The sequence below is a fragment of the Pteronotus mesoamericanus genome, unplaced genomic scaffold (assembly GCF_021234165.1).
Source record: "Pteronotus mesoamericanus isolate MK-2021 breed Mesoamerican mustached bat unplaced genomic scaffold, CSHL_Meso_final contig_263, whole genome shotgun sequence".
Lineage (NCBI taxonomy): Eukaryota > Metazoa > Chordata > Mammalia > Chiroptera > Mormoopidae > Pteronotus > Pteronotus mesoamericanus.
In genome coordinates, this window is record NW_026555112.1 from 3,658,330 (window position 1) to 3,684,084 (window position 25,755).

Below are 25,755 nucleotides of genomic sequence, written 5' to 3' on the forward strand. Positions count from 1 at the left end.
GCGGCGGCGAGTTGCCTTGAAGGGCTGCGGGGCGGGGGGCGGGGGGCAGGGGGAGGGCGGGAAGAGGTACCATTGCCAGCATGTCAGACGAGGCGGACCAGGACAATACCAGGGTTTGTACAGAGGAGACCCAGGACCGCAAGTCCCTTCCTGACCACACACCGCCTAACAGACCCCTGCAGGTCTTTCCAACAGCAGAGCCCCCGCGGGGGCCGCGCCGCGGGCCTTGCCGAACCTGCCCGTCCCCACTGGCGCGCAGACTGCGCTCCTGGGCTTCATTGAACTGCAATAGCAGGTTGGTAGCTCATTTTGTTTTATACACTTGAGACTGATGAAAGGATGCATGCAGGTGAGCCAGTTGAGGCTGGTTAGATCAGCCTTGCAGATACAAGCAATAAACTCGTATTGGAGGACTAGCCCACAGCCTAGGAGCCCTTCCCTGGCTCAAATGTTTCTTTATCCTAGAGAGCAAACTGGCTGGTTACTAGCTGGACTGACAAGTGTCAAGGCTGCCTTTGACACCTGAGCAGTCACTGATTAAATTCAGAGTTTCGTTCTAGTATTTTGACCTTATTAGAAGGCAGAACTTTTGGTTTGGTTAGAAACAAACTGGAAGGTTGGGCAACAGTCAAATCAGTTCATAAGCAAACAGTACACAGAGGGCACAGAAGCTCCCTTGTGTTTCCAAACATGCAGCCAGAGAGATGACACCTAGACCCTGAAATCTTGTGTTCAGAGCTCTCCCAAGCAGCGGGCCAAGGAGGATAGAGGAAGCTGGCTGGGAAATGTTCCCAGGAATTCGTGAGGCACTCATTTAAGGGAAAACCAACCTAAAACTAAACATTCCTTCTATAATGTGTGTGTTCATCCTTTAAAATATTAAATACCCTTCATTATTTTTATCCTGATTAGTCCTCCCACTTTTAATTTCAATTTCCAAACTCTCATATTTTAAGTATCCACTCTCCACAGATTTTTGTTGAGTCTAGAGCAGAAGAAAGTTTTAACATTTTCTTCCTCTCAATTAATATTTCACCTGTTTTGCTATGGAAAAGCAGAAATATAAGTGCTATAACCTATTGGGGAATCCCAGGAGACATTTAAGATTAAATCCTTATTTTACATGACCTACCTAGAATTTCCCAATAATCACATCCACTCCACATCCTCAAGAGTTAACTGGAGACTGTATGAAGGAGCATTAACCCTGTTTACGACACAGCAAGGAACTGGGACCCGTCCTGCTCCTCCCCAAGGCTCTCTGATTCGGTAGCTACTGCCCAGGGTAGGAGGAGGGCAAACCCTGACAGGGGCCCTGAGTAAAGGGAGCAAAGGGAGGAGTGTTCAGCCCCGTCGCAGTAAGAATTAGAGATATTAGGCTAAGCAGTGATCTCAGGAATTAGAGCCAGGCAAGGGTGAGAGGACAGATTTCAACTTTTTACATAAAGAATCATAAAATCTTAAGTTGGAAAGAGAGGATACCTCCCATGATTTAATTTCTAGTCATGCTAAACCATATCTTTCATCTACGAACAAAGGGGTGGGGTGGAGGGCGGGGGGTAGGGGGAGTGGAGGAACAATCTCCTGTTAATAAAAATAACTAAAGGGGACCCTGGCTGGTATGGTTCAGTGGACTGAGTGCCAGCCTGCAAACCAAAAGGTCACAGGTTCAATTCCCAGTCAGGGCTCATGCCTAGGTTGCAAGCCCGGTCACCAGTTGGGGGCATGTGAGGCAATTAACTGATCTCACATATGGATGTTTCTCTCCCTTCCTCCCTCCTTTCCACTCTAAAAATAAATAAAATCTTTTTAAAAAATAACTAAAGGGGAAAATACGGGGGCCACAGATAGTTGTGCAGACTACAAGCCAACGACATAGACCAGCATCTTACTAAAATGTATACCCTGGCACTCCAAACTATCTTGTTCCCATTACAACGTCAAAGTGATGTCAGTAAATCAGTGACTGGGCTATCGCCAAACCATGACTTCCTTCTCATTTATATACCAGCAATATATAACATAAAGCTCAAAAGCCTCAGTCTAATGAAAAAAAAATGTTTTACAAGCTTCTAACTATAAATTTAGCTATTCAAGAGGTGAAGCTTTGAGAATTGTTTTAATAAAGCGTTGTGAGAGGCCTGCAAATTCAGGCATCTGGCACACTGCCAATACCCTACACTGAAAGAGATCTGTAACATGTGCCAGTAAGTCCAAGGTGAGGTCCAAGGTGGCTTCGGTCTCTGTGGGACATCAGCACCATTTGGGCACCTCTTGAGGACCATTTGAAACCCTGGATTTGGAAAACTCACTGCTTTATAGTATCTGGTGCTTCCGCTCATCACTAGGTCCTCCCACCCTCACCCCTCCCCTCCCCACACACTCTCCCCCCACCCCGCCCCCGCAACCTAATGTTACAAGGGCACAAGGAAGGTATTTTGGAGAACTGAGAGATATTTGGACCCATCAAAGCTTAAGAGTGACTTCTCCATCCCAGATCCAATTAAAGCCAAATAAGGTATCAAGTGGACACTTAAAGAAGTTATTATCCAACACCACGAAAAACGTCAACAGTTCCAATCCTTTATACGTTAAGCTACTAAAGGTGACATGGCCTCTGGAAAATTGTATTACTGAAAGAATTTTCTTCACTGTGATGGGGAAAAAAGGTGATTATGTGTAAGCAAAAAAAAATTTCACATGGATGTAGGACTCAAAATATTCTTGCAGCACATAACATTCCAAAACCATTTCCTTGTATGCAAAATAGATTTTTTTTTTTAAAGCAGGAAGACACTGGCAATATTCCACAATATTTTCTGCAGATACTAAGTATTTTATTCCTGTGTTGTGATTCAGATTTTGTCACTATAGCATGTTTCTATAGTTGTTTGTATGATTAAAAAAAAAACAGTTCTGTTTGGGCTTTTTCTTGTTGTAGGAAAAATAAACCTTGAATTTTGTGTATTTTAAGTCTTAAGAAATAAATGTTCTTCAAATATGAGGCTATCTTTGAAGAACAAGTACCTGACCAGCATTCAAAGCAGTAACATTTTGTTGTTAAAAAGGGTCCTCTACTTAGATTACAAATTAGGCAGCAAGTGTTCAAAACACAAGGGAAAACAGTCGTAACTCCCGGAGAAGCCAGCAACCGAACAAGAGTCCCTACTGCCCGACGCAAACAGTGCTGCCTCAGAGCCCAGAAGTTGCACCCCAGACCCTGAGAAAGGGCTGCAGGCCAGGGAGGAGGTGGGTTCAGCCAATGGGTATCCAAAGTCCAGTTCAACCAATCTAGCTCTACTCCTATTGGTTTTATAAATCCGGCCTCTGCAAATGATTTCATTTGAAGAAAAGGTACCATGAAAAATGTTTAAATCCCCTGCAACAATCCGATGACACTGAATAGGTTCTCTGATCATTCTGAAATGTCCAAGTAATGTTGTAAAGCTGCTCTGAATATTTATTACATATCTTCCTGTAATAAAAGTCAAGACTGCCGTGAAATTTATACTTAATTTTTTGAAAATCTGGTATAGAATATTATCAGTAAACAGCCTTCCTCCTAGAGGGGAAGTCAGGGAGGGAAGTCAGTAGCCAACTATTCCCACATAGCCTATGGGCCACAGCTCCCTGGAGCTTTAAATATACAAGGGGGAACCCAAAAACATGGAATATATTTATTAAAAATTGTGAATTTATTCTTACATGTCTAAACTTCAGTCACCTTCAAAGTACTCTCCATTTGATGCAATACACCTAACAAGATGTTTCCCCCACTGCTCAAAAACAGTTTTTGAACTCTTAGATTTGATGCCTTTTAGTGTTTCTGCCATTTTTTTGTTTTACCTCTTCCACATTGGCAAAATGTTTCCCTTTGAGGACTTTTTTCATTCGGGGAAACAATAAAAGTCGCTAAGGGCAAGATCCAGTGAGTATGGAGGGCAGGGGACAGGGGTCAAGCCAGTTTTGGTCAAAAACTGCTCAACAGCTCAGTGTGGGCAGCTGCACTCCTAAATCACCCATCATGAAACGTACAAATGCATTGAGTCTTCAAAAAAAATTTACTGAAGCTGAGTGCAGCCTCTCACAGCAACGCCAGCTGGTACACTGATACCGATGGGCTCCTAGAGCACTTGCCTAGTGTGGGGAAGACCTATACTACAAGGGGCCCTCCCGCCAGAAGATAATTCTCTGTTTTTTGGGATCCCCCCCTTGTATCTACTGAAAGGCCTCTGTGACCACATTTCTCACCACCACAATCAGAAAACACTAGAAGTCTGTACCCCATCAAGATGACACCTGTAGTTTTAAGAAACAAAACCAGAAAGGCTCCAGAAGTGGGATTACCAACCGATCACATGAATGGCAGCCGGCTGTCAGTTGGCCGACCCCTGCTGGGTCTTAAGGGAAATCTGTCATTGGGGCCACCTCGCCCTGGCAAGATGGGGTTAGGTCCTGGAAGTGGGCCAATTGGATCAAAACGGGGTCTAAGTGGAGGGAACTGACCAGGTGCCCTCTCAGGCCCAGGAATGAGTGAATTGATTGGATCTCCAACATAGGGAAGCATGAGTCTTTCATCATATTCACCACCAATAATTCCTGGAGGAAGGAGAGAGCTGGGAGGGAAAGGCCTGGGGTGCAAGGGACTAGGAGGGAAAGGCCGGGGGGGCAAGGGGCCAGGATAGAAGGGGTCGGGGTGGGGTGGCGGCAGCAGGAACAACGCATGCCGTCTCTGAGCTTCTTTTTTTTGTTTGTGCTTCTTCCGGTACAACTGAAGAAAAACAAGAACGAGATCTGGTAAGTGACTGAGATGACTCCCCAAAGTTCCAGTCTGGCTTCATTGTACAGAGCTACCCTTTCCCCACACTATCAACGCAGACAAAGAAGCCAGTGCACAGAAAGAACTTTCACCAGTTTCTATGGGAGTGAGTAAGGTAGTGGCTCTGAATACAATACCAAACGAACTCTGTTCTTGAACCACACTGCAACTGAGCAACTGTGCCAACTTGGAGCAACAGTAAATCCAAAGGAGGGATAACTGAGTGAAATGTACTTCCAAGGCTGCAACCCAGAGCACTCAAGCTAATATATAATTTTAAGTCAGCCTTTTTTGAAAAGTGGAAAATTTAAATATTTGTTGAAAATATCATGCCACAAAATATAAAGTTGAGGTGTTGAGGGGAAGGCACTATCTAAATTCTCTTTTTCACTTAAATTGTGTCTCTAATGGATCTCAGTTTAAACAAGAAAAAACAGATGCTTTTAGAGGATGGAACACATTGGGTTAGCCAAAAAGTTCATTTAGTTTTTTCTGTATGAGGGCTCTAATAGTGTTTAGTTGTCTTGAACTTCATTCAAAACAATTTTTTTAGATTGTATTGTGACAGCTGTCATATCAGCGTGCATTTATTTTAAAAGCTTATCAAAATTGGTGAATTTTTGTGCAGCCAATTTAATATTGAAGATGGAGGAAAATACACATTTTCAGCATACTGTTTTATTATTTCACGAAGGATAAAAATGCAACTGAAATGCAAAAAAAGATTCGTGCAGCATACAAAGAAGGTGCTGTGACTGATCAAATGTGTCAGAAGTGGTTTGCAAAATTTCCTGGCACTATTGGCATTTTGGCTAAATAATTATTTGCTGTGGGGCTGTCTTATGCCCTGAAAGATGTTTAGCAGCTCCCCTGGCCTCTACCCACTGGAAGTCAACAGTGGGAGATAGCCGACATACTTGAAATATCCAAATCAATAAAGTTATTGGTGAAAATGAAAAATGTGTCCTTTAAACTAAACAGACTTTTTGGCCAACCCAATATTTTGTACACATTTGAATACTGCCATTGAAGTTTGTTTTTTTCTAGTCCTTCATCCCAAGTTTTTCTCAGTCCTATCAATGTCTTTTATAGTAGGCACCTGCAAATAAAATCACATCACTTATTCTTTTCATAACTTACTCTTCTATCTTGCCGAACTACTGAAATCTACTCCAGCACAAAAGTAGTTCACTTAAAAATCTTTTCCAACAGAAAGGAGAATGTTTGATATTAAGTAAAGGTGAAACATAATCATTGTGTTAAGACTTTCTTCTTGTGTAATTATAAAAAAAATGACTGAGTCTAAAATAAAAATTGAAAACATTACCACTTACTGAAAATTAGCAATACATTTAATGAAAACAGATTTCATTACATCATAATGAAGTGAAAATATGCCCTTAATGTATTAATCCACTAGTTATTTCTCTTCTATGAACTTTAGCCTTGATATTTAAAAACACTTACTTCTTTCCAATCTGTGTCTCGAACTCTGGCAGTACCATCTACAAAGGAAAAAAATATAAGAGTTTAAAATGCTTCATTCATCCAGCCTTAAACAGCAGGTTTGCTTCTGTCCCAAGGAAACTGAAGCTTCCTCATTAAGCGCAGGAGCAGCATGAATTGTTGGTTGAACGCGCACAGCATCGTCCGTACTCTTGAACCTGCCAAATCCCCTCTTGGCGCTGAGGGGCCAACCCTGCTCTGTGCCGTGTGGTAACTGGCCGCAGTGACTCCCACAGGGATATGAGGGCTTCGTGGCTGCTGTCTCCCTGCACTAACCATCGTCCCATATGCGCTGTCTCCCTAAATGTCACCAAGGTGTGTCAGCTGCTTCTAACCCCAGGTCTCACACTCCACTCCACTGGGTGACAGCCTCTGAGTGTCTGTGTTACAGGCCACGGTCATTACTGGAGGTAAGCTGATGAGGTTTTCTTCCAAAAGCAGGTTAGACTTTCTCCCCACCATGTTTTGAATGATTCAACTCTCAGAATTATGACCATAGCTAATGTTCAATGTACTTAAAAAACATGTAAAATGAGGAAAAGAAGAACTCCTTTAGGTCTAATGAGGAGTTTGGATAAAAGGTAGTGATTGATGTCTTCTCTAGAAGTTATTGCATTGGCATGGAAGAAATATTTGTAAAAGCTCCAGTCCCATAACATTGTATCTTCAGGGAAATTCATGATAAAATCTTAACACTCAGCTTACAAATGAGCTTGTGGACCACAATCCGGAAATGATATAGAGACTGATTATATTTTAAACCTGAACTTGAATATGCAAGTAAAAAGTATTTGTTCCTTTCATGAGTATTTTTATCAAGACTGTTTTTTGGTTGGTTCTTCCACAGACATTGGTCATTTTGACTATGATTTTTTTAAAAATTCCTGGGATGATATTTGCTGCCTCCAGGGATAAAATAACATTTTAAACTTTGGATTCAGGGACAGAAATAAAGAATGGACCTTAGGAATCGAGAAGGAAGAAAATAAAAACTAGGTAATTGTGTACTTCTTACATTTTGAAGTTTTAAAAGAAAAAATTTTGGACAATCCAAATGACTCCACATGATACTCTTATTTTTTTTAAAAAAGGAAGGGAAATCTACCCATAGATATTTACAGTTGCTAAGATAGTATGTTATCATTTATCGCACCATCAAACTTTTTTTATGTGAACCACAAATATTTTACATTGTAACACTATATACATATAGATATATATATATATCTTTCTCTCTACATAACTGAAATATGTTTACTCCTATTTTATAAAATGCTGATTTTTCTTCTTTTTCTTTTTTTGTTGTACAATGACCCATTAAATTGATTTCATTACCCACCCCAAATCAAACCAGTTTAAAAAAACAATAAGGGCCCTGGCTGGGTGGCTCCGTTGGTTAAAGCATCATCCTATCAACCAAAATGTCACAGGTTCAATTCCCACTCAAGGCACATACCCAGGTTGCAGGTTTGATCCCTGGTTGGGGCACATATGAAGCAACTGATCGATGTTTCTCTCCCTACCCCTCTCCTTTCTCCTTTCTCTCTAAAATCAATAAGCATGCCTTCAGGTAAGGATTAAACAATAATAACAAAAATGTAAGTTTTCTTCCCTCTCCTTTGATTAAAAAAAAAAACAAAAGAATTAAGACCTCAGTAAAAAAGATCCCTTTTCTTGTTAACATGTCATCATGGAAATCACCTCGAAAATCCCGCAGATACAAACACCTCCACAGAAGTTGGTCATTTGATGCAATAAAGAGGTCACGGCAAACGGCAGACAAAGACAGGACAGAACGAACATCCAAAAGTCGGAAGATCCGTAGTTTCAGCTCCAGTGGAAGGACTACCAACCCAAATACATCTGGTAGGTTCAGTGCTAAAAAGAAAACAAGAACACGTATCACTGAGTAAAGCATATCCAGCTTTCCCCACATGTAACAACAGTTGGCAGCTTGCTCCTTTATAGAGAGGTTAACAAGTGAGATGGTAGTCTCAACTATCCAAACATACATATTTACAACAAACTTTAATCCCAGGTTAACTAGATCACTACTACTAACTCAAAGTCCATTGTTCCTATTATGTTTGAGTGGAAAGACAAACACCTTTTAAAACAGATCAAGTAAGTAACTGATGATTTGTAGATACCGGCCAATGGCCTCTATTATTTTGAGCAATATTCAGTGCAACAAAAAATTCTCTACTCAACTACAGAAAATGGATAATTCATTGGCTTTTATAACTGGCTCCCCATGTTGCCACTTATTAGCTGTGTGCCTTTGGACAAGTTACTTAAACTCTAACTTAATTTCCTGTAAAACGGTTAATAGTATTACCGACCTCACTAAGTTGAGAATTAAATGTGTTAATACATATAAAGTGCTTAGAACAATGTCTGACACACAATAAGCACTTGGGTGTTAGCAATTACTGTTACGCAGGCTAAAAACGGGGTGGGGGAGAGAGAAATTCAGAAGCAATACCAAGAAAACAAAATTCCAAAGTCAAATGAAAATTATTTTTCCATTATCAGCTCATTTGAATATATGTGATATTATTCTCCACTAACAAAGATAATCAAAATCCAATAAGGGTTTTAAATTTCACATTATTCTCTTCCCTCACCACCAATTAAACAAGAAAACTATAGTAATAACAGCCTGGGCACCATGCAACTTGTGATGGCAAATAAAAACCACATATCTGTTTATACAAATCTGAAATTATTTACCAACTAAAGGACTAGGTAGATTATGATTCTCAATCACTTTCTACTGTATAATTATACTTCCCCACCCGCTACCATCAGGCTCGGCCATTTGGACTTGTTTTGTCCAATGAAATGTGAGTGGAAGTGGCATAGCTCTGCTGGGCAAAAGCTTTGAGAACCAGCGTATGGCTGGGCTACCAGCAGAGCACGTCCTGGGTAAGGACCACTCATTCAGCCATCGCTGGCCCACACACAGCACGTACCTGAGTAGAAGGAAATGTGCACTGTAAGTCACCGAGACTTTAGAGTAGTTTTAACTCCAACACAAGTAAGAGAAAGCTAATAAAAGGATCTTGAGTGAATTATAAACCTCATTGGATTATACAGTCTCATCATCTATAAAATGAGAATAAAATCTCCTTCAAAGGTGTTAGCATTAAGAAAACATGTGAAATAGCCAAAGTACCTAGCATACAGCCCCAATAAATACTGTTTAAAAAAAACAAACAAACAAAAACTTAGCCCTGGCTGGTGTGGCTCAGTGGACTGAGCGCCAGGCCTGAGAACCAGAGGGTCGCCAGTTCGATTCCTAATCAGGGCACGTGCCTGGGTTGCGGGCCACATCCTCAGTACAGGGAGCGTGAGAGGCAACCGCACATTGATGTTTCCCTCCCTCTCTTTCTCCATTCCTTCCCCTCTGTCCAAAAATAAATATTTTTTTTAATTGCCACAATATTTTTTTTTAAAACTTAGGCCCAATTTACAGGCTATACATTATTTACTTATGTATCTATCAAACATATTATGGGCCAGACCCTGTGCTAGGCCATGAGAATACAAAAGAAAGACATATTCCCAGCTTTCAAGTAAACACAACCTAAGGTGGAAGAAAATCACATCAACAATTAGGATACACTGAAAAAAGGACTGCGATAAAGATGTACACAATATGCTGTGGAAATATAGAGAAGTAAATAACATTTAAGCTTAGTCTTAAAATTAGAGTAGAATTTCACTAGGATGAGAAAAGAGGGAAGAGTCAGGAGCATAGTACATAATTGGACTATTTTTTCTAGCCATTCAACCTGTGATCATTTATCATCTCTCACCTTGTCGGGTAAAAGCCAGAAGAGGATACACCAACTGGTCTTTGAAGAGACGAGAAAGTTTCTGAAGATCTTTGTATATCTTGGCTACATTTTCCCCTAGAACATTTTTGAAAATAAAAAAATAAAAACTCAAAAACCAAGAGGAAAAACTTGAAATGGTGCCCTTACTTCAGCCAAACCAAAGTGCTAAATAAATTTTCACAAATAATTCCAATAAATACAGTTGTGACTCTGAAAACTAAATCTTAGACCTAAAACTAAAAATCCCATAATGTCAAATTAATTGATCCATACCTAACCTCTATAGCTCATAGGCTACAACTGAGCAGGAAACACTGCGGTGTGGTGTTCGTACACACAGCCAAGATTTACTGAGTACCTGCCAATCTGTTCTGGGCACTAGGGGTACAGAGGAGAGCTGCTCTGGTGGAGCTTAGACCCTAGTAGAAGGAAATAATATTTATCACATGATGATTATGTATAAAAAGCAGTTTTTCAAGCATTCTTTAGAATCAGCAGTTCTCCCTAACGGTTAAGCTCTATTATTCCCACTTTAAAAACAGAACAAGATAAAGAAAGCCCCTCCAAGGCCTTATAGTAAGTGGCAGAGCAGGGGACAAACCTTAGTAGGGCTCCAAGGCACCCATTTTAGCCACTAAACTGTTACTCAAAGTGGGATCCACAGATCATATGAATTAACTTCGTCTGGAAAATGTTTCAACGTACTGAATCTCAGGAACCACCACAGACCTACTTCATCAGAATCTGAATTTTAATAAAATCCCCAGGTGATTCACATGCATGTATACTGTCAAACTGCACCTGAAGTCCCCACTTTCAGTTTTGCTATGTATTTACCAAGTGTATAACCTTGAACCCCCTGATCCTCACCTGTTTGCTCAATGGTTTAAAGGAGACACCACCACTGCACCAGAGAGTGGCTAAAATTGAAAGCTCCACCCACAGTACCTAGCATGTATCAGTAGATAATCAGTTTATGCTTGCTCCCTCCCCATTCCATCTCACTATCTATAATAAATAAAACATGCATTATAACTCGGCTGATAATGAATATGAAAAAATATGCAACTAAACTCAATCTTTTTTGCATGAACTACAATATTGAGCTGAAATCAACTTTCAAGATATTTTAAAAACCAATTTTGGTTTAATGGCCTTTTTCAAATGTGTAAACTTATTTTCTATAAACAGAATTTTTCCTTCATTGACCTATAATAAAAGTAATTAGAAACTTATAAATAAAAGGATGAAAAACAATACATAGTATATACTAGGTACTGTAAGCCACAGTAAAAATTACTACCCAACATAAAAACTGCTATATTAAAAATATTCAATTAATATAGTCTATAAACTTGTAATAAAACAGTATTTAAACTCTTTCCCTCCCTTTCCTTTTTCTCCTTCCTTTTCACTCCCTTTTTAACAGAAACCAGATAAAGAATATAAATCTCAGCTACATTACTATAAAAGCTGTTTTTAAAAACAGACTTGGGAGTCACATCTCTTCCAATCCTAAATTCCACCATTTATTAGCTCTGTGGCTTTTAAGTAATAACCTCCACTAAACTATTTCCTGATGATAAAATGGGCATAATAACCTCTACTGCTATAGAGTGTGCAGTATGGCTACTCCCCATAGTATAGAAATGAATATATAGTGCTGTAGCCAAGGAATTTCTGGTCCTAATAGCAAGGCCATCTTTGCAGACTTATGAGTTTAGTTCATGCATTCTCATCAGGGGCAATATTGCCTCCAACAGGGCTAAAATTGGTTCTTAGAGGGCAAAAAAATAAAATCCTAGTTATTACTAAAGTGGTGTGTGCCCCTCCAAAGGGCCACAGTAAACAAATAAGTATATCGTATATCTATGGTATTAAATTTTCATGGAAGAGAATGATGAGGGGAGGGGAAATGTGTACAGATGCTCATTAGTGGATAGATTAGGAAAAAAAGGCTAAGAAACACTAGTCTAGTATGATAGTAAATGTTCAGAGACCATTATAAATATGTATAGTTGACCCTTGAACAACACAGATTTGAAGTGCATAGGTCCATTTATACACATATTTTTGTCAGTAAGTACACAATCAGTCCTCCGTATCTCCAGCTTTGCATCCTCAAATTCAACCAACAGCAGATAGAAAATACCGTTTTCCATCCACAGTTGGGAATCTGTGGATGCGGAAGGCCAGCTATATGCACTGTCCTATATCCTACATTATTTTATAAAAGACACCTGAGCATCCATGGGCTCTGATATCCACAGGGGAGCCCTGGAACCAATCTCCCCCTGATACCAAGGGCCGACTGTAGTTAATTAAGCTTTGGGGCGGGGGCGTCCAAGGTTACACATGGATTTTTGACTGCAAGGGGGTCAGCACTCCCAACCCCAGTGCTGTCCAAAGGTCAACCATATTCTGATGTCTCCTTTTCCTATCAGTTTTAGTTCATGTAAGTCAGTCTCTCAAGGCCTGATCTTCCCTGGGAACTAATGAAACTAAGTCTCCAGGCCTTCGAAGCACAGATTGAGGTCTACGCAGTCTTCCCTTAAAAGACACTGCTTTCAGTGTCATCGCCCCACCGCGCTGCATCCAGATTCTAAAACCCTCTTAAGTTTACTGTGAGGCTGAAATGGAATAACATCAGCAATGGCACAAAACAAGCACTTAAAGGTGATACTTCCCCTGCACCCCATCTCTTCTCCTTCAACCACCCACCTGCTTCTCATCCTTTGGTGTAAATGAAAAACAAAAAGGGGAACTTGTCTTCTTTGTAGCTATTAATAATTTTATAGAATATAAGCAAAATCATGCCTAGAATGCCAACTTTTGGTAAAGGGCCAGTCTGCATCAAATAGCAACCAAATTTATATAGGTTTAAACAAACATCTTTAATAATGAAGTTTTGCTATACGGTTTCCACAAAACACAGATCCTCTCCATGCTCGTTAAAACACAATGCTGGAAAAATCCACAAAAATTAATTCAGAAATTATGAAGCATCAATAGTAATAGTAATGGCAACTAATATTACATGCTAGTGCCATTATATAATGACAATGTAAATATCATCCAGCATTCCAAGGCCCTAAGAAAAACAGGAAACAGAAACTCTGCAACATTGTCTTGAATTTGCTTTAATCTCATTTGGAAACTTTCAGTTTTTTGAACATTACCTTTCAGTTTTTTAAAAGTGAACCTCTCAAAGCTTCATCCCAAGCTAACTCATGGTTATATTACCTAGTTCCTCTTTGCAAATAAACGATTCCGGCAGCAGCTGCAATCTTTTCACACTTCTAATCTCACCATTGATTTTTAGTGTAGCTGTAAATAAGCACAAGAAAGATGAAAATTTGTCACTTCAGCCATTGCCTTTATTTTTCAGTATGGGATTGTGCTTCCTTGCCCCCAATATACAAAGGACACAGTATACAAAACAAACTGCTCTATACTTATTTCCTTCCCTCAGAGCACAGTCCAAACTGTAAACCTGCCATCTCATGAATTAAAGATCACTCTAAAACACCACCTTTAAAAACTGCAGTAAGCACATTTACATAATACTTACATAAAAAGTATTACCAACAGCAGCTCATGAGTAGTTGGAAGATAGGCAACAAGGTTAATAGGAGACAGTTAAACACAGTAAAATCATTATTTCTACCCATGTCACTAAAAACTCCATTTATTTTTATGTAACCCTTGGCAATTAGTCTTCCCTTGTTTATTAAATGAATCATGCTAGTTTTCACAGCATCATCTCTCTCTAAACCCAAAAGACCAATATTCTTGACATCCAGAGGATTCAACTTCAATCACATCTACAAAGGCACACTTCATCTCATTCTATGAAAGAGCCAGTGATGTGCTTGTGCACATGTGCGCCAAGCTCGATGTCTTTGGTGAAGGAGGGGTTTAAGGACACACTGCTCCTTTTCAAAGAACCAAGCCTGGAATGGCTATCTGCCATGCAAGGCTGCAAGCAGCTGATTTGCCAAGAGCGGTAAATAAATGAAACATCCAAAACCAAGAAATCCTAAGACATTTAGCGGCTATTCTCCCTTAAGTATCTTGAAACTAGTACATAGAGATTATTATATACATGTTGTTAAGGAGCTTTTCTAAGAAAGTGAGGCAAAAATTACCACCTTACAAATTTAGTATTTGGTAACTTCAACATTGCAAGTTATAATGTGATCTGGCAGGATGATTAAATGAAGGCAGAAACTGCTGCCCTTCCATGTGTAACAATGCCCAACTAAAAGTTGTATTTGTAATTGTGATGAACTGTTGAAAAGACATTGCTAGGTCCTCGTACCGTCAGTCACATCCTGACAAGTGTGGAATATCACCAAAGCTGTTAAGCTGAAAATTTGAGACTTAAATAACATTTTAAAGAATTCAGTGATTAAAAGGAAATAACAGAAATTACATAATAGGGAACCCAGAACTCTCTTTCATTTCAAAGATCAAGACAATGTGAGTGGCTTTCAAAATAAATTTTAGCAGAAAAAAACATTTTCAAACAAAATCTTGCAAGGGGCTCCAACAAATAAAACAGACAAACATGTCGCTGCTCAAGGTTTAAGTGTAGATGGGGTTCTACTAAGCTTCCTCCTTGCTTCCATCTCAGCAGAAACCTGGAGCTGCAGAGCATGTTGAGAACCACTGAGCTAAGACATATCAAGGAGCTTGCTAGCTTTGCTATACAAAGATGAGCTACACTGGAAAATGAAAGGTGCCATCATTCCCATCGCATCCGTAAAAGGATAAACCTCAATATCAAAATGCAACAAAAATGAAAGATTCTAGTCATTCAAATGGATCTCCAGAATGTGTGGCTATGAGGCTGTTCCAAAGACCACTCACTGCCAGTCAGTATGGACCTGCAGGTGGCCTTTGAGCTAAAATGAAATACAAAAATGGGATGTACTGCCATCCAAGTGAAATTTCTTAATATGAAAAAGAACTAGGAAAGAAACTACTCAGAGTGACTTTCTTGGGGGTAGGGGATAAAACATACACTACCAAGGCCTCAGAACCATTAGCGTTTGTTTTCGTGCATTTCTAAATGGTTCAAAAGTGCCAAACTGAATAAAAAGGGGCCATCTGCCAGTTCAAAACCTTGGTTAAATAAATAAAAATTAAAAAGCCATTCACAGGCATATTCTTCAGAAAGAAAAACATACTCTTCAATGAGTCCATATGTAATAGACTCATCTCCTATTATCATAACTCCCACTGGAGCTAAAAAAAAAAAAATTACAAGGTTAAAACAGCAAAAGGGTAGGGCTGCCCCAAAAGTGAGGGCTATTGGCCTAAACAGCAACCCCATATTCCATAACCTTTCACACTCATAACTCTATCGCAACTGCCAATCAATGAAGATGCTATAAAACACTTGGAGCGAAATGTGTAAGCGTCCCTAAGCTAAGGACCGTGACAATGCCATCCAGTTACCATTGATGACGACCAGGTTTCCCATGGGCACACAGGTGAGAGCAGCAACGCCACCCTCGCAGAGTGGATGCGTGTATTGCAACTTATACACGCCGCCCGACTTCCAGGCCGCTGGCATGGACAAGGCTTTGGCTTCAGTCCCCTGGGGAACAAAATGAAAGGCAAACAAAGAAGAAAGGTATTACTGTCAAAAAGATAAAAAATCCAGGAAGCCCCTAACTTGTCTAAAATAAGCATTCCAGAGAGCCCCCTTAACAAATCTTGTCAAACCATTTATGTTGCTATTAATGAAATTTTCATCGAAAAATGTTACAATATATTATTCTCCATCAAAATTTTTGTTTAAATAGATAAAATAACATCAGAGACAGGGATTAATTTCTCTCTCTAAAGACTCCCTTCTCTGCCTACCAAAGTCATGTATTTCGAGCTCAAATATCACTTCCTTTGGGAAGCCTTTTCCCAAAAAAATATCCAGTTTGTCATTCTCTCTCTTGTATCCCCTAACATTCTGTTCATATTTCTGTTACATGTTTCTATTATGTCATTTATCATTATACAACACAATTTCCTTTTTATTTGTTCATCTCCCACACTTATGGACCCTTGAGGAAGAAGACTATCTTTATACCCTGATTCCTGGCCCAGCACATGGGATGCCACAGGTGTTCAATGATCACTGAATTAGTCTGTCACTACTGACAGGGCCAGGGGTGGCATCATTATTGTGCGGGAGCACGCTGAATCCAGGCGTATTCAGTTGGAATTGGCATTTTACTAAGATTCCCAGGTATTTTGTGCACATTAAAGTTTAAGAAACTCTACTTTAAATGTCCTCCGTGAATCTCTGGCATCCTATGTATATATACATCTCTCCTAGAATTTAACAAACACAGTATAATCGTTCGTATACTTGTCTCTCTCTCCCTCTTGGACTGTAAGCAACCTGAGAGAAGAGACAAAGCACTGCACCTGACATTGGTAAATACTTTTCAAATGGAGAATGAATGAAAGAATAAATGAATGAATGAATGAAAGCAACTACAGCATGAGAACAATGTTGCTCTTCCTAACTGAACCTTATTAAGTTACTGGCAGTTCACAGAGCCACTAACATAAAAAGTAACCCGGCGAGCCATCTATCTAGTCACACCCAATCCACACTCACAGACCACATTTTAGCTATACATTATCATACATAATCTTTTGTCCTTTTTTTAACCAGTGCTCTCATCACTTCTATAATATTCATTAAAAACTGATAAAACAAATGGAGAAAAAAAGAAGGAAAAGAGGGACAGGAACATTTTACTGATTGCCTATTTTATGTCCATCATTGTGTTCGGCACAGTACATTTAATACCCAACCACATTTAATAAGGAAATCTACACGACACAACACTCTAGAGATAGTTACTGATACACCACCCCACGCTTTCCCAATGGGAAACTTAAACCCTAACGAGATATTTGTGTTCTCTTGTAGGCTTACCTGAGGTATGTAACCCGACTCCAACATGAGAAGATGTATGGACAGTACCAAGGCATCACTGGGACCAGAGCAGTCTGCTGACTGATACAGGGTCTCTAACGAATGGGGCACTTGCCCTTCCACCGATTCGCTGCAGAGCATTGGTTCTGAGGGGAAGAAATCTGTGCCTTCTTCCATATCCACAACATCTTCAACGGACTCGGCTTCAACATTTTGACTAGGTCCCGTCTGAAAAGGATAACAAAACAATGAATTCATTAAATAGACTTTTACACATGATATCTTGTATCCTAGAGAGAGCCGAGATGGGTGCTCAAAGCCAATGCACATTACCGGGTTCAGAAACAGGGCACGTTAATGTGAGCCCTCCTACATAAATGAGCCTGCAATCTACTCCTCCATTCTAAGTCCCTTAGCTCCATTAACTCTGGTCAATATGCCAAAAAAGTGCAAATCTCCCTAGACCTATCCCACCCTCCAAATGATCATGCTTCAAAGTCCCACGGAGTCTACCTCCTGAGTATCTCTAAAATCTGCCCTTCTTACTCCAATAGTACTTCATGCTCACTTATCTCCCCAGTAGCCCTGACTCCACTTTTTTATCTTCCAATACATTCCACCCACTGCTGCCAGTTTTCTGACAATTAAGAATCCATGTCCTGTGTCCCAACTTAAAACCTGCCAGCATTTCCCCAACGCAGGCAGAAGCATTTCCCTAAATTGTGCCTTGGAATGTGACTCTCGATGTTCTTAGGAAATAAAGAAGTTGATGATGAAATAAGTTTGGAAAATGCTACATGCTATAGCCACCTAATTTTATCCTCCTTATTCACAGAATACGTTTCTGGCATTGTAAAGTCCTGAGACATCCAATAATGACATTTAACCAAGAAACACTATCCTCTTTCCTCAACGCTCAGCATCCTGTGAACACTTAATTATAATCTCATGAAACAAGTTTTTCATAGAGGACACACCGAGAAATGCAGGCCTACAAAATAAAGTCCAAACTCCTAAATGCCTTAGCATACAAAGCCCTTTGTCACCTGATCCCTGCCTCTGTATCAAGTTTACTTTCTGCCCATCCCTCCCCACTCTAGCAGTCCCCACCTCTTCAACTGAGGTGACCGACTACCACTCCACCCTGAAAGGCCTTTATCACTGCCATTTCATCACACTGTGCTGCAGTTTTCAAATTACACATCTGTATCCTGCCATGGCTACAAGCTTAGAAAAGAACAGACCATGTGTCATCTACTTTTGTAACCCGACTATAGTACCTAGTACATAGTAAGTATTCGATAAAGGCTTGTTGAACAAATGCTGAAGGATAGTATCTTACAATTTCATTTCATAATGTTTTTGTTTTCGGTGTTTTCTCATTTGCACCATGCAAAAATGCTATAAAATAGGCAACACAGATGATGTGACCTCTTCATCCATGCTATAATTGTAACGTATTAAATAACAATCAAAGTTACCAGCTCATAAAAATTTGAAGTGAACCAAGCTCACCAGACTCCCAATTCACAGCTTTTGGACATCATATGCTGCTTCAACAAGACTAAGCTACCTATATTAATTTTGCTCAGAAAGTATGTTTCCCAGGCATGTGCTCAACTCTTAATGCAAAGCACATGTTTTTTCTTTTTAAGTTCACATTTCCATTAAAGAAGAGGCAGAGGAAAATTAAAATGACATAGTATGAGTCAAGGGGTAGAAGATGGTAGGGGAGCATGAGGCTGTTCTTCTAAAATCCCTCAGGACCTCAGCCCTGGTAGCTTAGAGAACAGATCCAAATGCACTTGTTAGAACATAGAGGCCAACAATTCACACGTCCAAAGACAGGGAGGCCTCCTCATATTTTGAAAAAATAGAAATTACTTATTAAAAGCCACTAACACCTAACTAAATTATGAAGTAAACAGGCTCTCTGCTTCTTACCTATCTATCACACCCAACTCTTGGCCATTTACTACAGTTATCTGGGAGAGAATATATTTGGAAAAAACATTACAAAGGGTTGCCCTAAACTGATAATGACATAAAAGGAATGTATCAGAGTCCCCTGGTGAGCTTATCAAACCTTACTCCCACTCCATGAGAACCATTGACATTCTCTGAGCCATTCTGATACGGTATGAATATTTATCTTATTCTTCTCACATGGGGAAATGAAAAATAAATGTTCAGCACCACCTCTCTGAACAGATCACTTGTCATATGTCATTTACAAATGACTGGAACAAGTGACTAAAATGCAGTTTAGACTAATATTAGGATTTGATACTATGTTATCTCTGGTTTCCCATTAAAGTCTCAACAGGTAGTGAATGAGTCCCCAAATATAATAAGAAAATTAATTTATACTTATCTACAAGAGTTGTTTCGAGTTTTACTATCCATTTTCCTTTTCTAATAGGCCATTCTACATTCAATTAGCAGATCCTACTGTTTCAAGTACTTAAAGCACTATTTGTAAGATTTCAAGCTCAGTTTCCACACTAAGATTTTAGAGTCATTCTATACAAGTCTTAGAGTATAAAACACACTTTTAGAACTTTCAGAACTTAATTTACTAACTTGAGGCATTATTAATTTCCCAAAATTTTCCAAAAGGAAACTAGTACAGTGGCTATTACATATAGTATAAAAAGTTCCATTTTACTGGACAATTTTAATAGTACATAGAAGTAATGGGAATGGGCCCTTCTACCAGAATCTCTGAATGAATCTGTCAGCAAAAAAGGTTCAGAAATGTAATTTAAATTATGAGCTAAATAATCTTACTCATTCTCTAGATTACCTCTATGAAACAGAAACACAAAAACACATAATTTCTTTAAAAAATAATAAAAGTACTCTGAGATTTATAAAAGCTTTTTTTAACTGGCTTAATTTCTCTGGATACTATTACCAAAAATCTGGACACAGAACACAGATGGTTTTCATAATTTACAAACCTATTAAAAAGTATTTTTTAGGAATGTATATACTTAATGACAGCATAGGCACCATGAGTACTTGTAAATGTTTAAGGCCCACAAAAAAGTTAAGTTGCAGTGATTAAGCGCATACACGCTCACAGTAAGTAACAAGATGGCACATATATTGGTATTAATAAATTAAGTAATAAAAGTGATTACTTGTGCCCTCTAAGAAATCAAAAGGCAGGATAATAAATGAGGTATTTACAAGGCAATAAAAATAATAAAGAGAAATTAAAGAAATTTATTGTGGTTGGCAGGGCCTTGGAGGATGGGTGGAGATATAAACAGGAGGGGGGAGAGGTAGCGGGTTAGAGGTTAGGGGAACAGCAAGAGCCGAGGCACGAAGCTGTCACGAGGCCATGTGTACGTGAGCCCAGAGGAGAACATGAAAGGGTCGGTGGGTGGAGGGAAAATGATAAGGAGACTGGTTTGACAGGAAATGACAGTTTGCAGGAGGAAAGAACAGAAACTAGCCCTGCAAAGACTGTGGGGCAGCTTCTCTAGAAGCCCTAGAAGCCAGTATAGGAGGACAGACATTTTCCTCCTTTGTACATGTTAGGGCTGAACTAGAGATATTTGGTCTTTTTCAATTTGAAAACATGAGCACAGGTAAATCTATGACACAGAGTAACTAAAGAGCAAGAGAACAACACAATCAAAAACCTGTAGGGAAAAGATGAACCTAGGAAGTAGACTGGAGAACAGAAATGAAAGCTGGAACGGAAAGGGAAAACTGGCAGGGCTTTGCAAAGGGTTGGGTATTAGGAATCAAAAATCACCCCAAAGGTTTAAGCTCAGAAAAACAGTAGTACCATTGACAAACAGAGGGCGGAAAAACAGATTTGAGAAGAAAAGAACATCAGTGCGCAGATTTTCAAATTTATGTTGGCACATAGAATCCAACATAAATACAAGGTAACAATTTTTGAAATCTGGGTATAAATGTCCAGTAAATCATTTGGAAATAACTGGACTATACGAGTATATAGCTTTATTGAGCAGAACAGACCAGAAAAGTAAATCTGGGAACGTGAGTTTAATTAAAAGAAACAGTAGAAGCCAAGGGATAATATATCCGAAAGAGTGAATGTTCAAATGATATAAACAGGTAAAAACTGGGTTCTTCAGAATGCCAGCCCAAAATAGATCCTGCATTTAGCAGTTTAAAAAAAATTTTCTCTAAGAATGCAATCTGCAATCTATTAATGAGAATGATCCTGACTGGTACAGAATTCAATCGAGGGGTTCAGTATGATTTATCGACTACCCATTTCCTGTCTCAATATTAATACCCACCATGCTGTCGTCATTCCAGACATCAGACTGGGCTGCCTCTCCGTGGAATGAGTCACTCCGCTGTTCATCCCGTGTGCTGGACTGACTGGAGGGGGCAGCCACAGAGGGCTGGTCATTACTCTGCAGTGAGGAATGCTCTGAATCTGTGGATGAAGGTAAGTTAGGTGCTGGAATGGCATCTTCAAGAACCAAACATATCAAGTCCCCAGAAACAATCCCATATGAAGCCAAGGTCTCTTCATCTCCAGTGAGGGCATCTTTGTTGTTCAATGTAATTGCAAACCGGGTATCAGAACTGCCAAGAAAGATGGATAAGGATGGTAAGAGCTACCTATTACCATTATCTTCAACAATACATTTGAAACATATATAAGGTACATGGTAGGACCCTAGACAAACTAAATAATGAAAACAAAACAAAAATAAGAAAGGAAGCCAAAGTTTTGGAAAAACTACATTATTTGTTCTTATCATCGAATATCTAGGTTAGATTTCTAATGGCTAAAATTCTAGCCTAGGGGCTAGGATACAGTAATTCTCTATCATTAATCCATATTTTCATCAATTCTAAGACACACTTTTTAATATTTTTACATCCTTGAAATAGGAGTGCTTCTCAAAATCCATGACATATCAGAGCTTGACAGCATTTTTTCCTTTAGTATTACATATAACAATGTGTCTTAAGAGTGACAGCAACTGAGATTCAATGAAATATAGTCTTTTTAAAGTATTTATAATATCACACCATTCCTATGCTGAAAATCCTCCAATGGCTTCTCTTTGAAATTGTAACAGAATCCTTAACATGACCTCTAAGCCCAGCAATTGGCCCCAGCCTGCTCCTCCTTCCTTCCTCTCTCTGACTATTCTCGATTCGTATGAGCTTTTTATCCATCCTCAACTTCACTGCAGCCCTTGGGCCTCTGCATTTGCTCTTCCAGCTCTTCAAGTGACTGACTCTCACCATTCAGGTCTCAAGGCCAATGTCACCTTCCACCCAGTCTCTATCTCTCTATTCCATTCTCGTGTTTTTTTCTTTATTGTAACACCACTATTTGAAAATACATTTATTTACTTATTTGTTGTCTCTCTTCCCAAACCCCCATGTTGGATTTTAAGTTTCACAAGATCAGGTATTCTGCCTGTATCGTTCAAAACTATAATTGCAGCACTGTGCAAAAAAAAAAAAAAAAAAATATTTTTGAAATAAATGCAGCCAACATTAGTTGGGAAAATCAAGATGAGACTGAAATCGCCATGGCCAATGTGGCTCAGTTTGTTGGAGCGTCGTCCTGTAAACTGAAAGGTTGCAGGTTTGACTCCCATTATGGCACATGCTTGGGTTGCAGGTTCGGGTCCCTGGTCTGGGTGGGCGTTGGGTGCATATGAGACCCTGATTGGAGTGCATATGAGAAGCAATCGATGTTTCTCCCCTTCTCTCTCCCCCTCCCTTCCCCTCTCTCTAAAATCAACGAGTATTTCCTCAGGCAAAGATTTAAAAAAAAAGATGAGACTGAAATTAGGTCTACCCATTCAATGTCCTTACAGGACAGCTAGCTTATGTTGATTCCAAAATATGAGACCCATGTCCTAAATGAATATTCACAATCACAGAAAGTTAGATGAATGTATGTAGATGACTAAATGCAAATTCATCCCTCCTATGATAAGTACAAGTTTCTTCTTTACTAATGATGTCTTTCACACGGAAGACAACACAGATCCAAAAACTCACTGGTAAACAAGCTAAGAGGTCAAATTATCCTGAAGCAACGGACCCTCCACCCTTTCTGCATCACAGAGTATCTGACCTGGAAAGAATAACCATCATTTCACCATGTAGTAGTGAGGAGGAATTAACAAACAATTGCAGAACACTTTATAAGACATTGATACCCAGCAGTGCTGACTTCATTAACTTCTTGAAAGTCAAAGAATGAAGTCCTTCAAAAAATCATGCTGTTTATTCTCTCTCAAAACGCTGCATTTTCAAAAGTGCCCAAAATAATTTATTACATTTTTTCTTTCACATGTAAATACATTTTTCTTACCAATTAAAGTGGCTTTGGTTGAGAGGTTACTAAGTTTTAGAAACTATTCCTATTTATTAAAAAATAAGTAGCTATGCTTCTGTTTTCAATGCTTTGATAAATGTTGAAATCTGCCAGTTTCCCAGAAAAACACTACCCCAACTTTGGCAGAAGAAAAGAAAACCACCTCAGATGAACTAAGTGAGTATGGATCATTTGTCACAGTAAAGGGCTGTTATTTTTAACACAATGTTCATTCAAATATTTACTTGTAGTAAAGGTAGAGAATTGTCTGCTTAATAAAAATGTTGAGCACCTCTCCTCTTCAGAAAAAGGGAAGAGCTATTTCGAAAGTAACAGAGGTTTTCCAGGAAAGGCTTTAAAATATAGTTGTTTTCTGAAATTGGGTGGTTGGCAGGGGTGGCTTTTAAGCAGGAAATTCCATCCTAGAAACTTCAGGCTTTCTAAAAAATATGTCATGGCAACCCCAGATCTACTTGCTCAGTGAAGACACTTAAAAAATAATAATGTCATATGGACACATTTTAAAACTGCCTAGTTATTATAAAATGAACAGTCATTCAGAAGAACGTAATTTACTTTTACAAGTTGAAGCTCACATTTCTTCCTGTTAACCAGCCTCCCCTATAAACACAAACCTGAAAGAGAAACTATCTTGGGCTCTTGGGTAAACAAGAATTCATATTGGGTTTCACATCCTTTCAAGATTGTCCCACCTAATTAAAAAATAATGATAAAATGTGTACACATATAGATGAAAATACCTTAAAAAGAGAAGTTAATTTTGAAAATTTGTGCTGGGGTAATGAAGTCAGCATGCGAAACTCTTTACGTTTAACAGCAAGAAATAATAGGCTTGTCATTTAATATACTGTTTAAAGGGAGCTATGTCAATTTCTCATTTTGTTTTTGTCTTGATTTGCAAAAAATCAGGCTTACTTTTAACCTGAAAAACGGAAGGATGAGATGTTCATAATATGGCCTTCTTTTACTGAATTCCCTAAAAAATAAAATGCAAGTTTGTAAAAGTCTTATAAAAGGAACCACTTAACAAAGTTTTTTTTATAAGACTTCACCTTTTAGGGCAAACACCTTTTTCTCTTAGCACAAATTCCAACTTCGCTAGTTTACTTAGCATTGGAAGAGGGCCACCCTTATTTTGTCCCTCTACTCCCAGAATGACTGTACCCAGGAGGATGCACTCAATGGAAACAAAACAGCCTCCTCTGCAGCCCCAAAAGTAACAGACTTTGAACCTTTACTTCTCAACGTCACTGCCCGCAACTGCAAGCTCTCCCGACTTATCATTAAGCCCAATGTTTACCTTGGTTTTAGCAAAAAGCAACCTCTCGCCCAGGAAAACAAAATGATCTGAAACGCGCCGACACGCTGGACTTTGCAAAATAGCGGCGGGTAAGCGCTCACCGCGGCGCGCGGCTCAGAAACGCTCAGTGAAGCCCCGAGAGTACTCACTGCGGCCGCACCGCCGCGGTACAAGTTACAGGTGGCCTCGAACGGGAGGCCGACTGCTAACTCCTAGTACTTTCCAAACTTTTTCACTGAAATGCCCCGGTAGCTGAAGATGGCGAAGTCACATCCCTGAGCGTCTGGAAAGCTGTAGCCCAAACCAAACCCATCATTCCCAACATTACATTATAAAGGGCGGGAGAATTTTGCGTGTTGCCTATCCCTGGGTTCTTTCACTGGAAAAACGGAAGCGACGGCTCACCCTGGAGAGGAACAGAGTCCCCGAGACGCCTGGCCATGTTCTCCGCGAGCCGGGGCCCTGCGCCCGCTCACCGCCCGGCCTGCGCGCGACACAGCCCCAGGGGCGCCGGACCCGCGAAGCCCGCTCACCGCCCGCCTCCCGTGACGGAGGGGCCTGCGCCACCGCCACGCCTCCCGGGGCCCCAAGCCGCCTCATCGCCGCGCCGCCGTGCACCCCGCCGGGGCCGCGTACCTGTAGCCCCAGGTGGGCAGCAGAGCCTGGCTCAGGTGCGCACGCAGCTGCCCCAGCGTCGGCTCCGCTTCTGGCATCTCCAGCGGCCAGGTCCTCTTCTGAAGGCGCACCCGCAGCTTCATGGCGGTGGCGGCAGGGCCCAGGGTCCTGGGCCCAGAAGCGGCAACGGTGGCAACGGCAACGACGGCGCGGTCGGACAGCTGCTGCCTCGAGCGGCGGCGGCCCCAGAAAGGTGTCTACTGGAGTTGGGGGGTGGGAAAGACGGTGCTAAGGTGTCACGGGGAGAAGGCCCCTCTACGGCGACCGCGCTGCCGGCAGGTCTCTGGAAAGAAG

At 40.1% G+C, this 25,755-nt stretch overlaps 1 protein-coding gene across 2 annotated transcripts; it reads right to left on the minus strand.

Moving 5' to 3' along the window:
• Nucleotides 1-2,431: 2,431 nt before the first annotated feature.
• On the minus strand, nucleotides 2,432-25,755 carry FBXO7 (F-box protein 7). 2 transcript variants are annotated; one of them, XM_054574568.1, is made up of 9 exons: nucleotides 25,423-25,755; nucleotides 21,409-21,703; nucleotides 17,123-17,350; nucleotides 15,631-15,772; nucleotides 13,411-13,494; nucleotides 10,147-10,242; nucleotides 8,027-8,203; nucleotides 6,287-6,324; nucleotides 2,432-4,771 (listed from the first exon to the last, which is right to left on the minus strand). In XM_054574568.1, the coding sequence occupies exons 1-9, from the start codon at nucleotides 25,542-25,544 to the stop codon at nucleotides 4,355-4,357; spliced, it is 1,599 nt and encodes a 532-aa protein (XP_054430543.1). In that variant the 5' UTR covers nucleotides 25,545-25,755; the 3' UTR covers nucleotides 2,432-4,354. The 2 variants fall into 2 exon arrangements, with proteins under 2 accessions (XP_054430543.1, XP_054430544.1); XM_054574569.1 differs by lacking the exon at nucleotides 25,423-25,755 and adding an exon at nucleotides 25,192-25,283 and having other exon boundaries at nucleotides 21,409-21,551.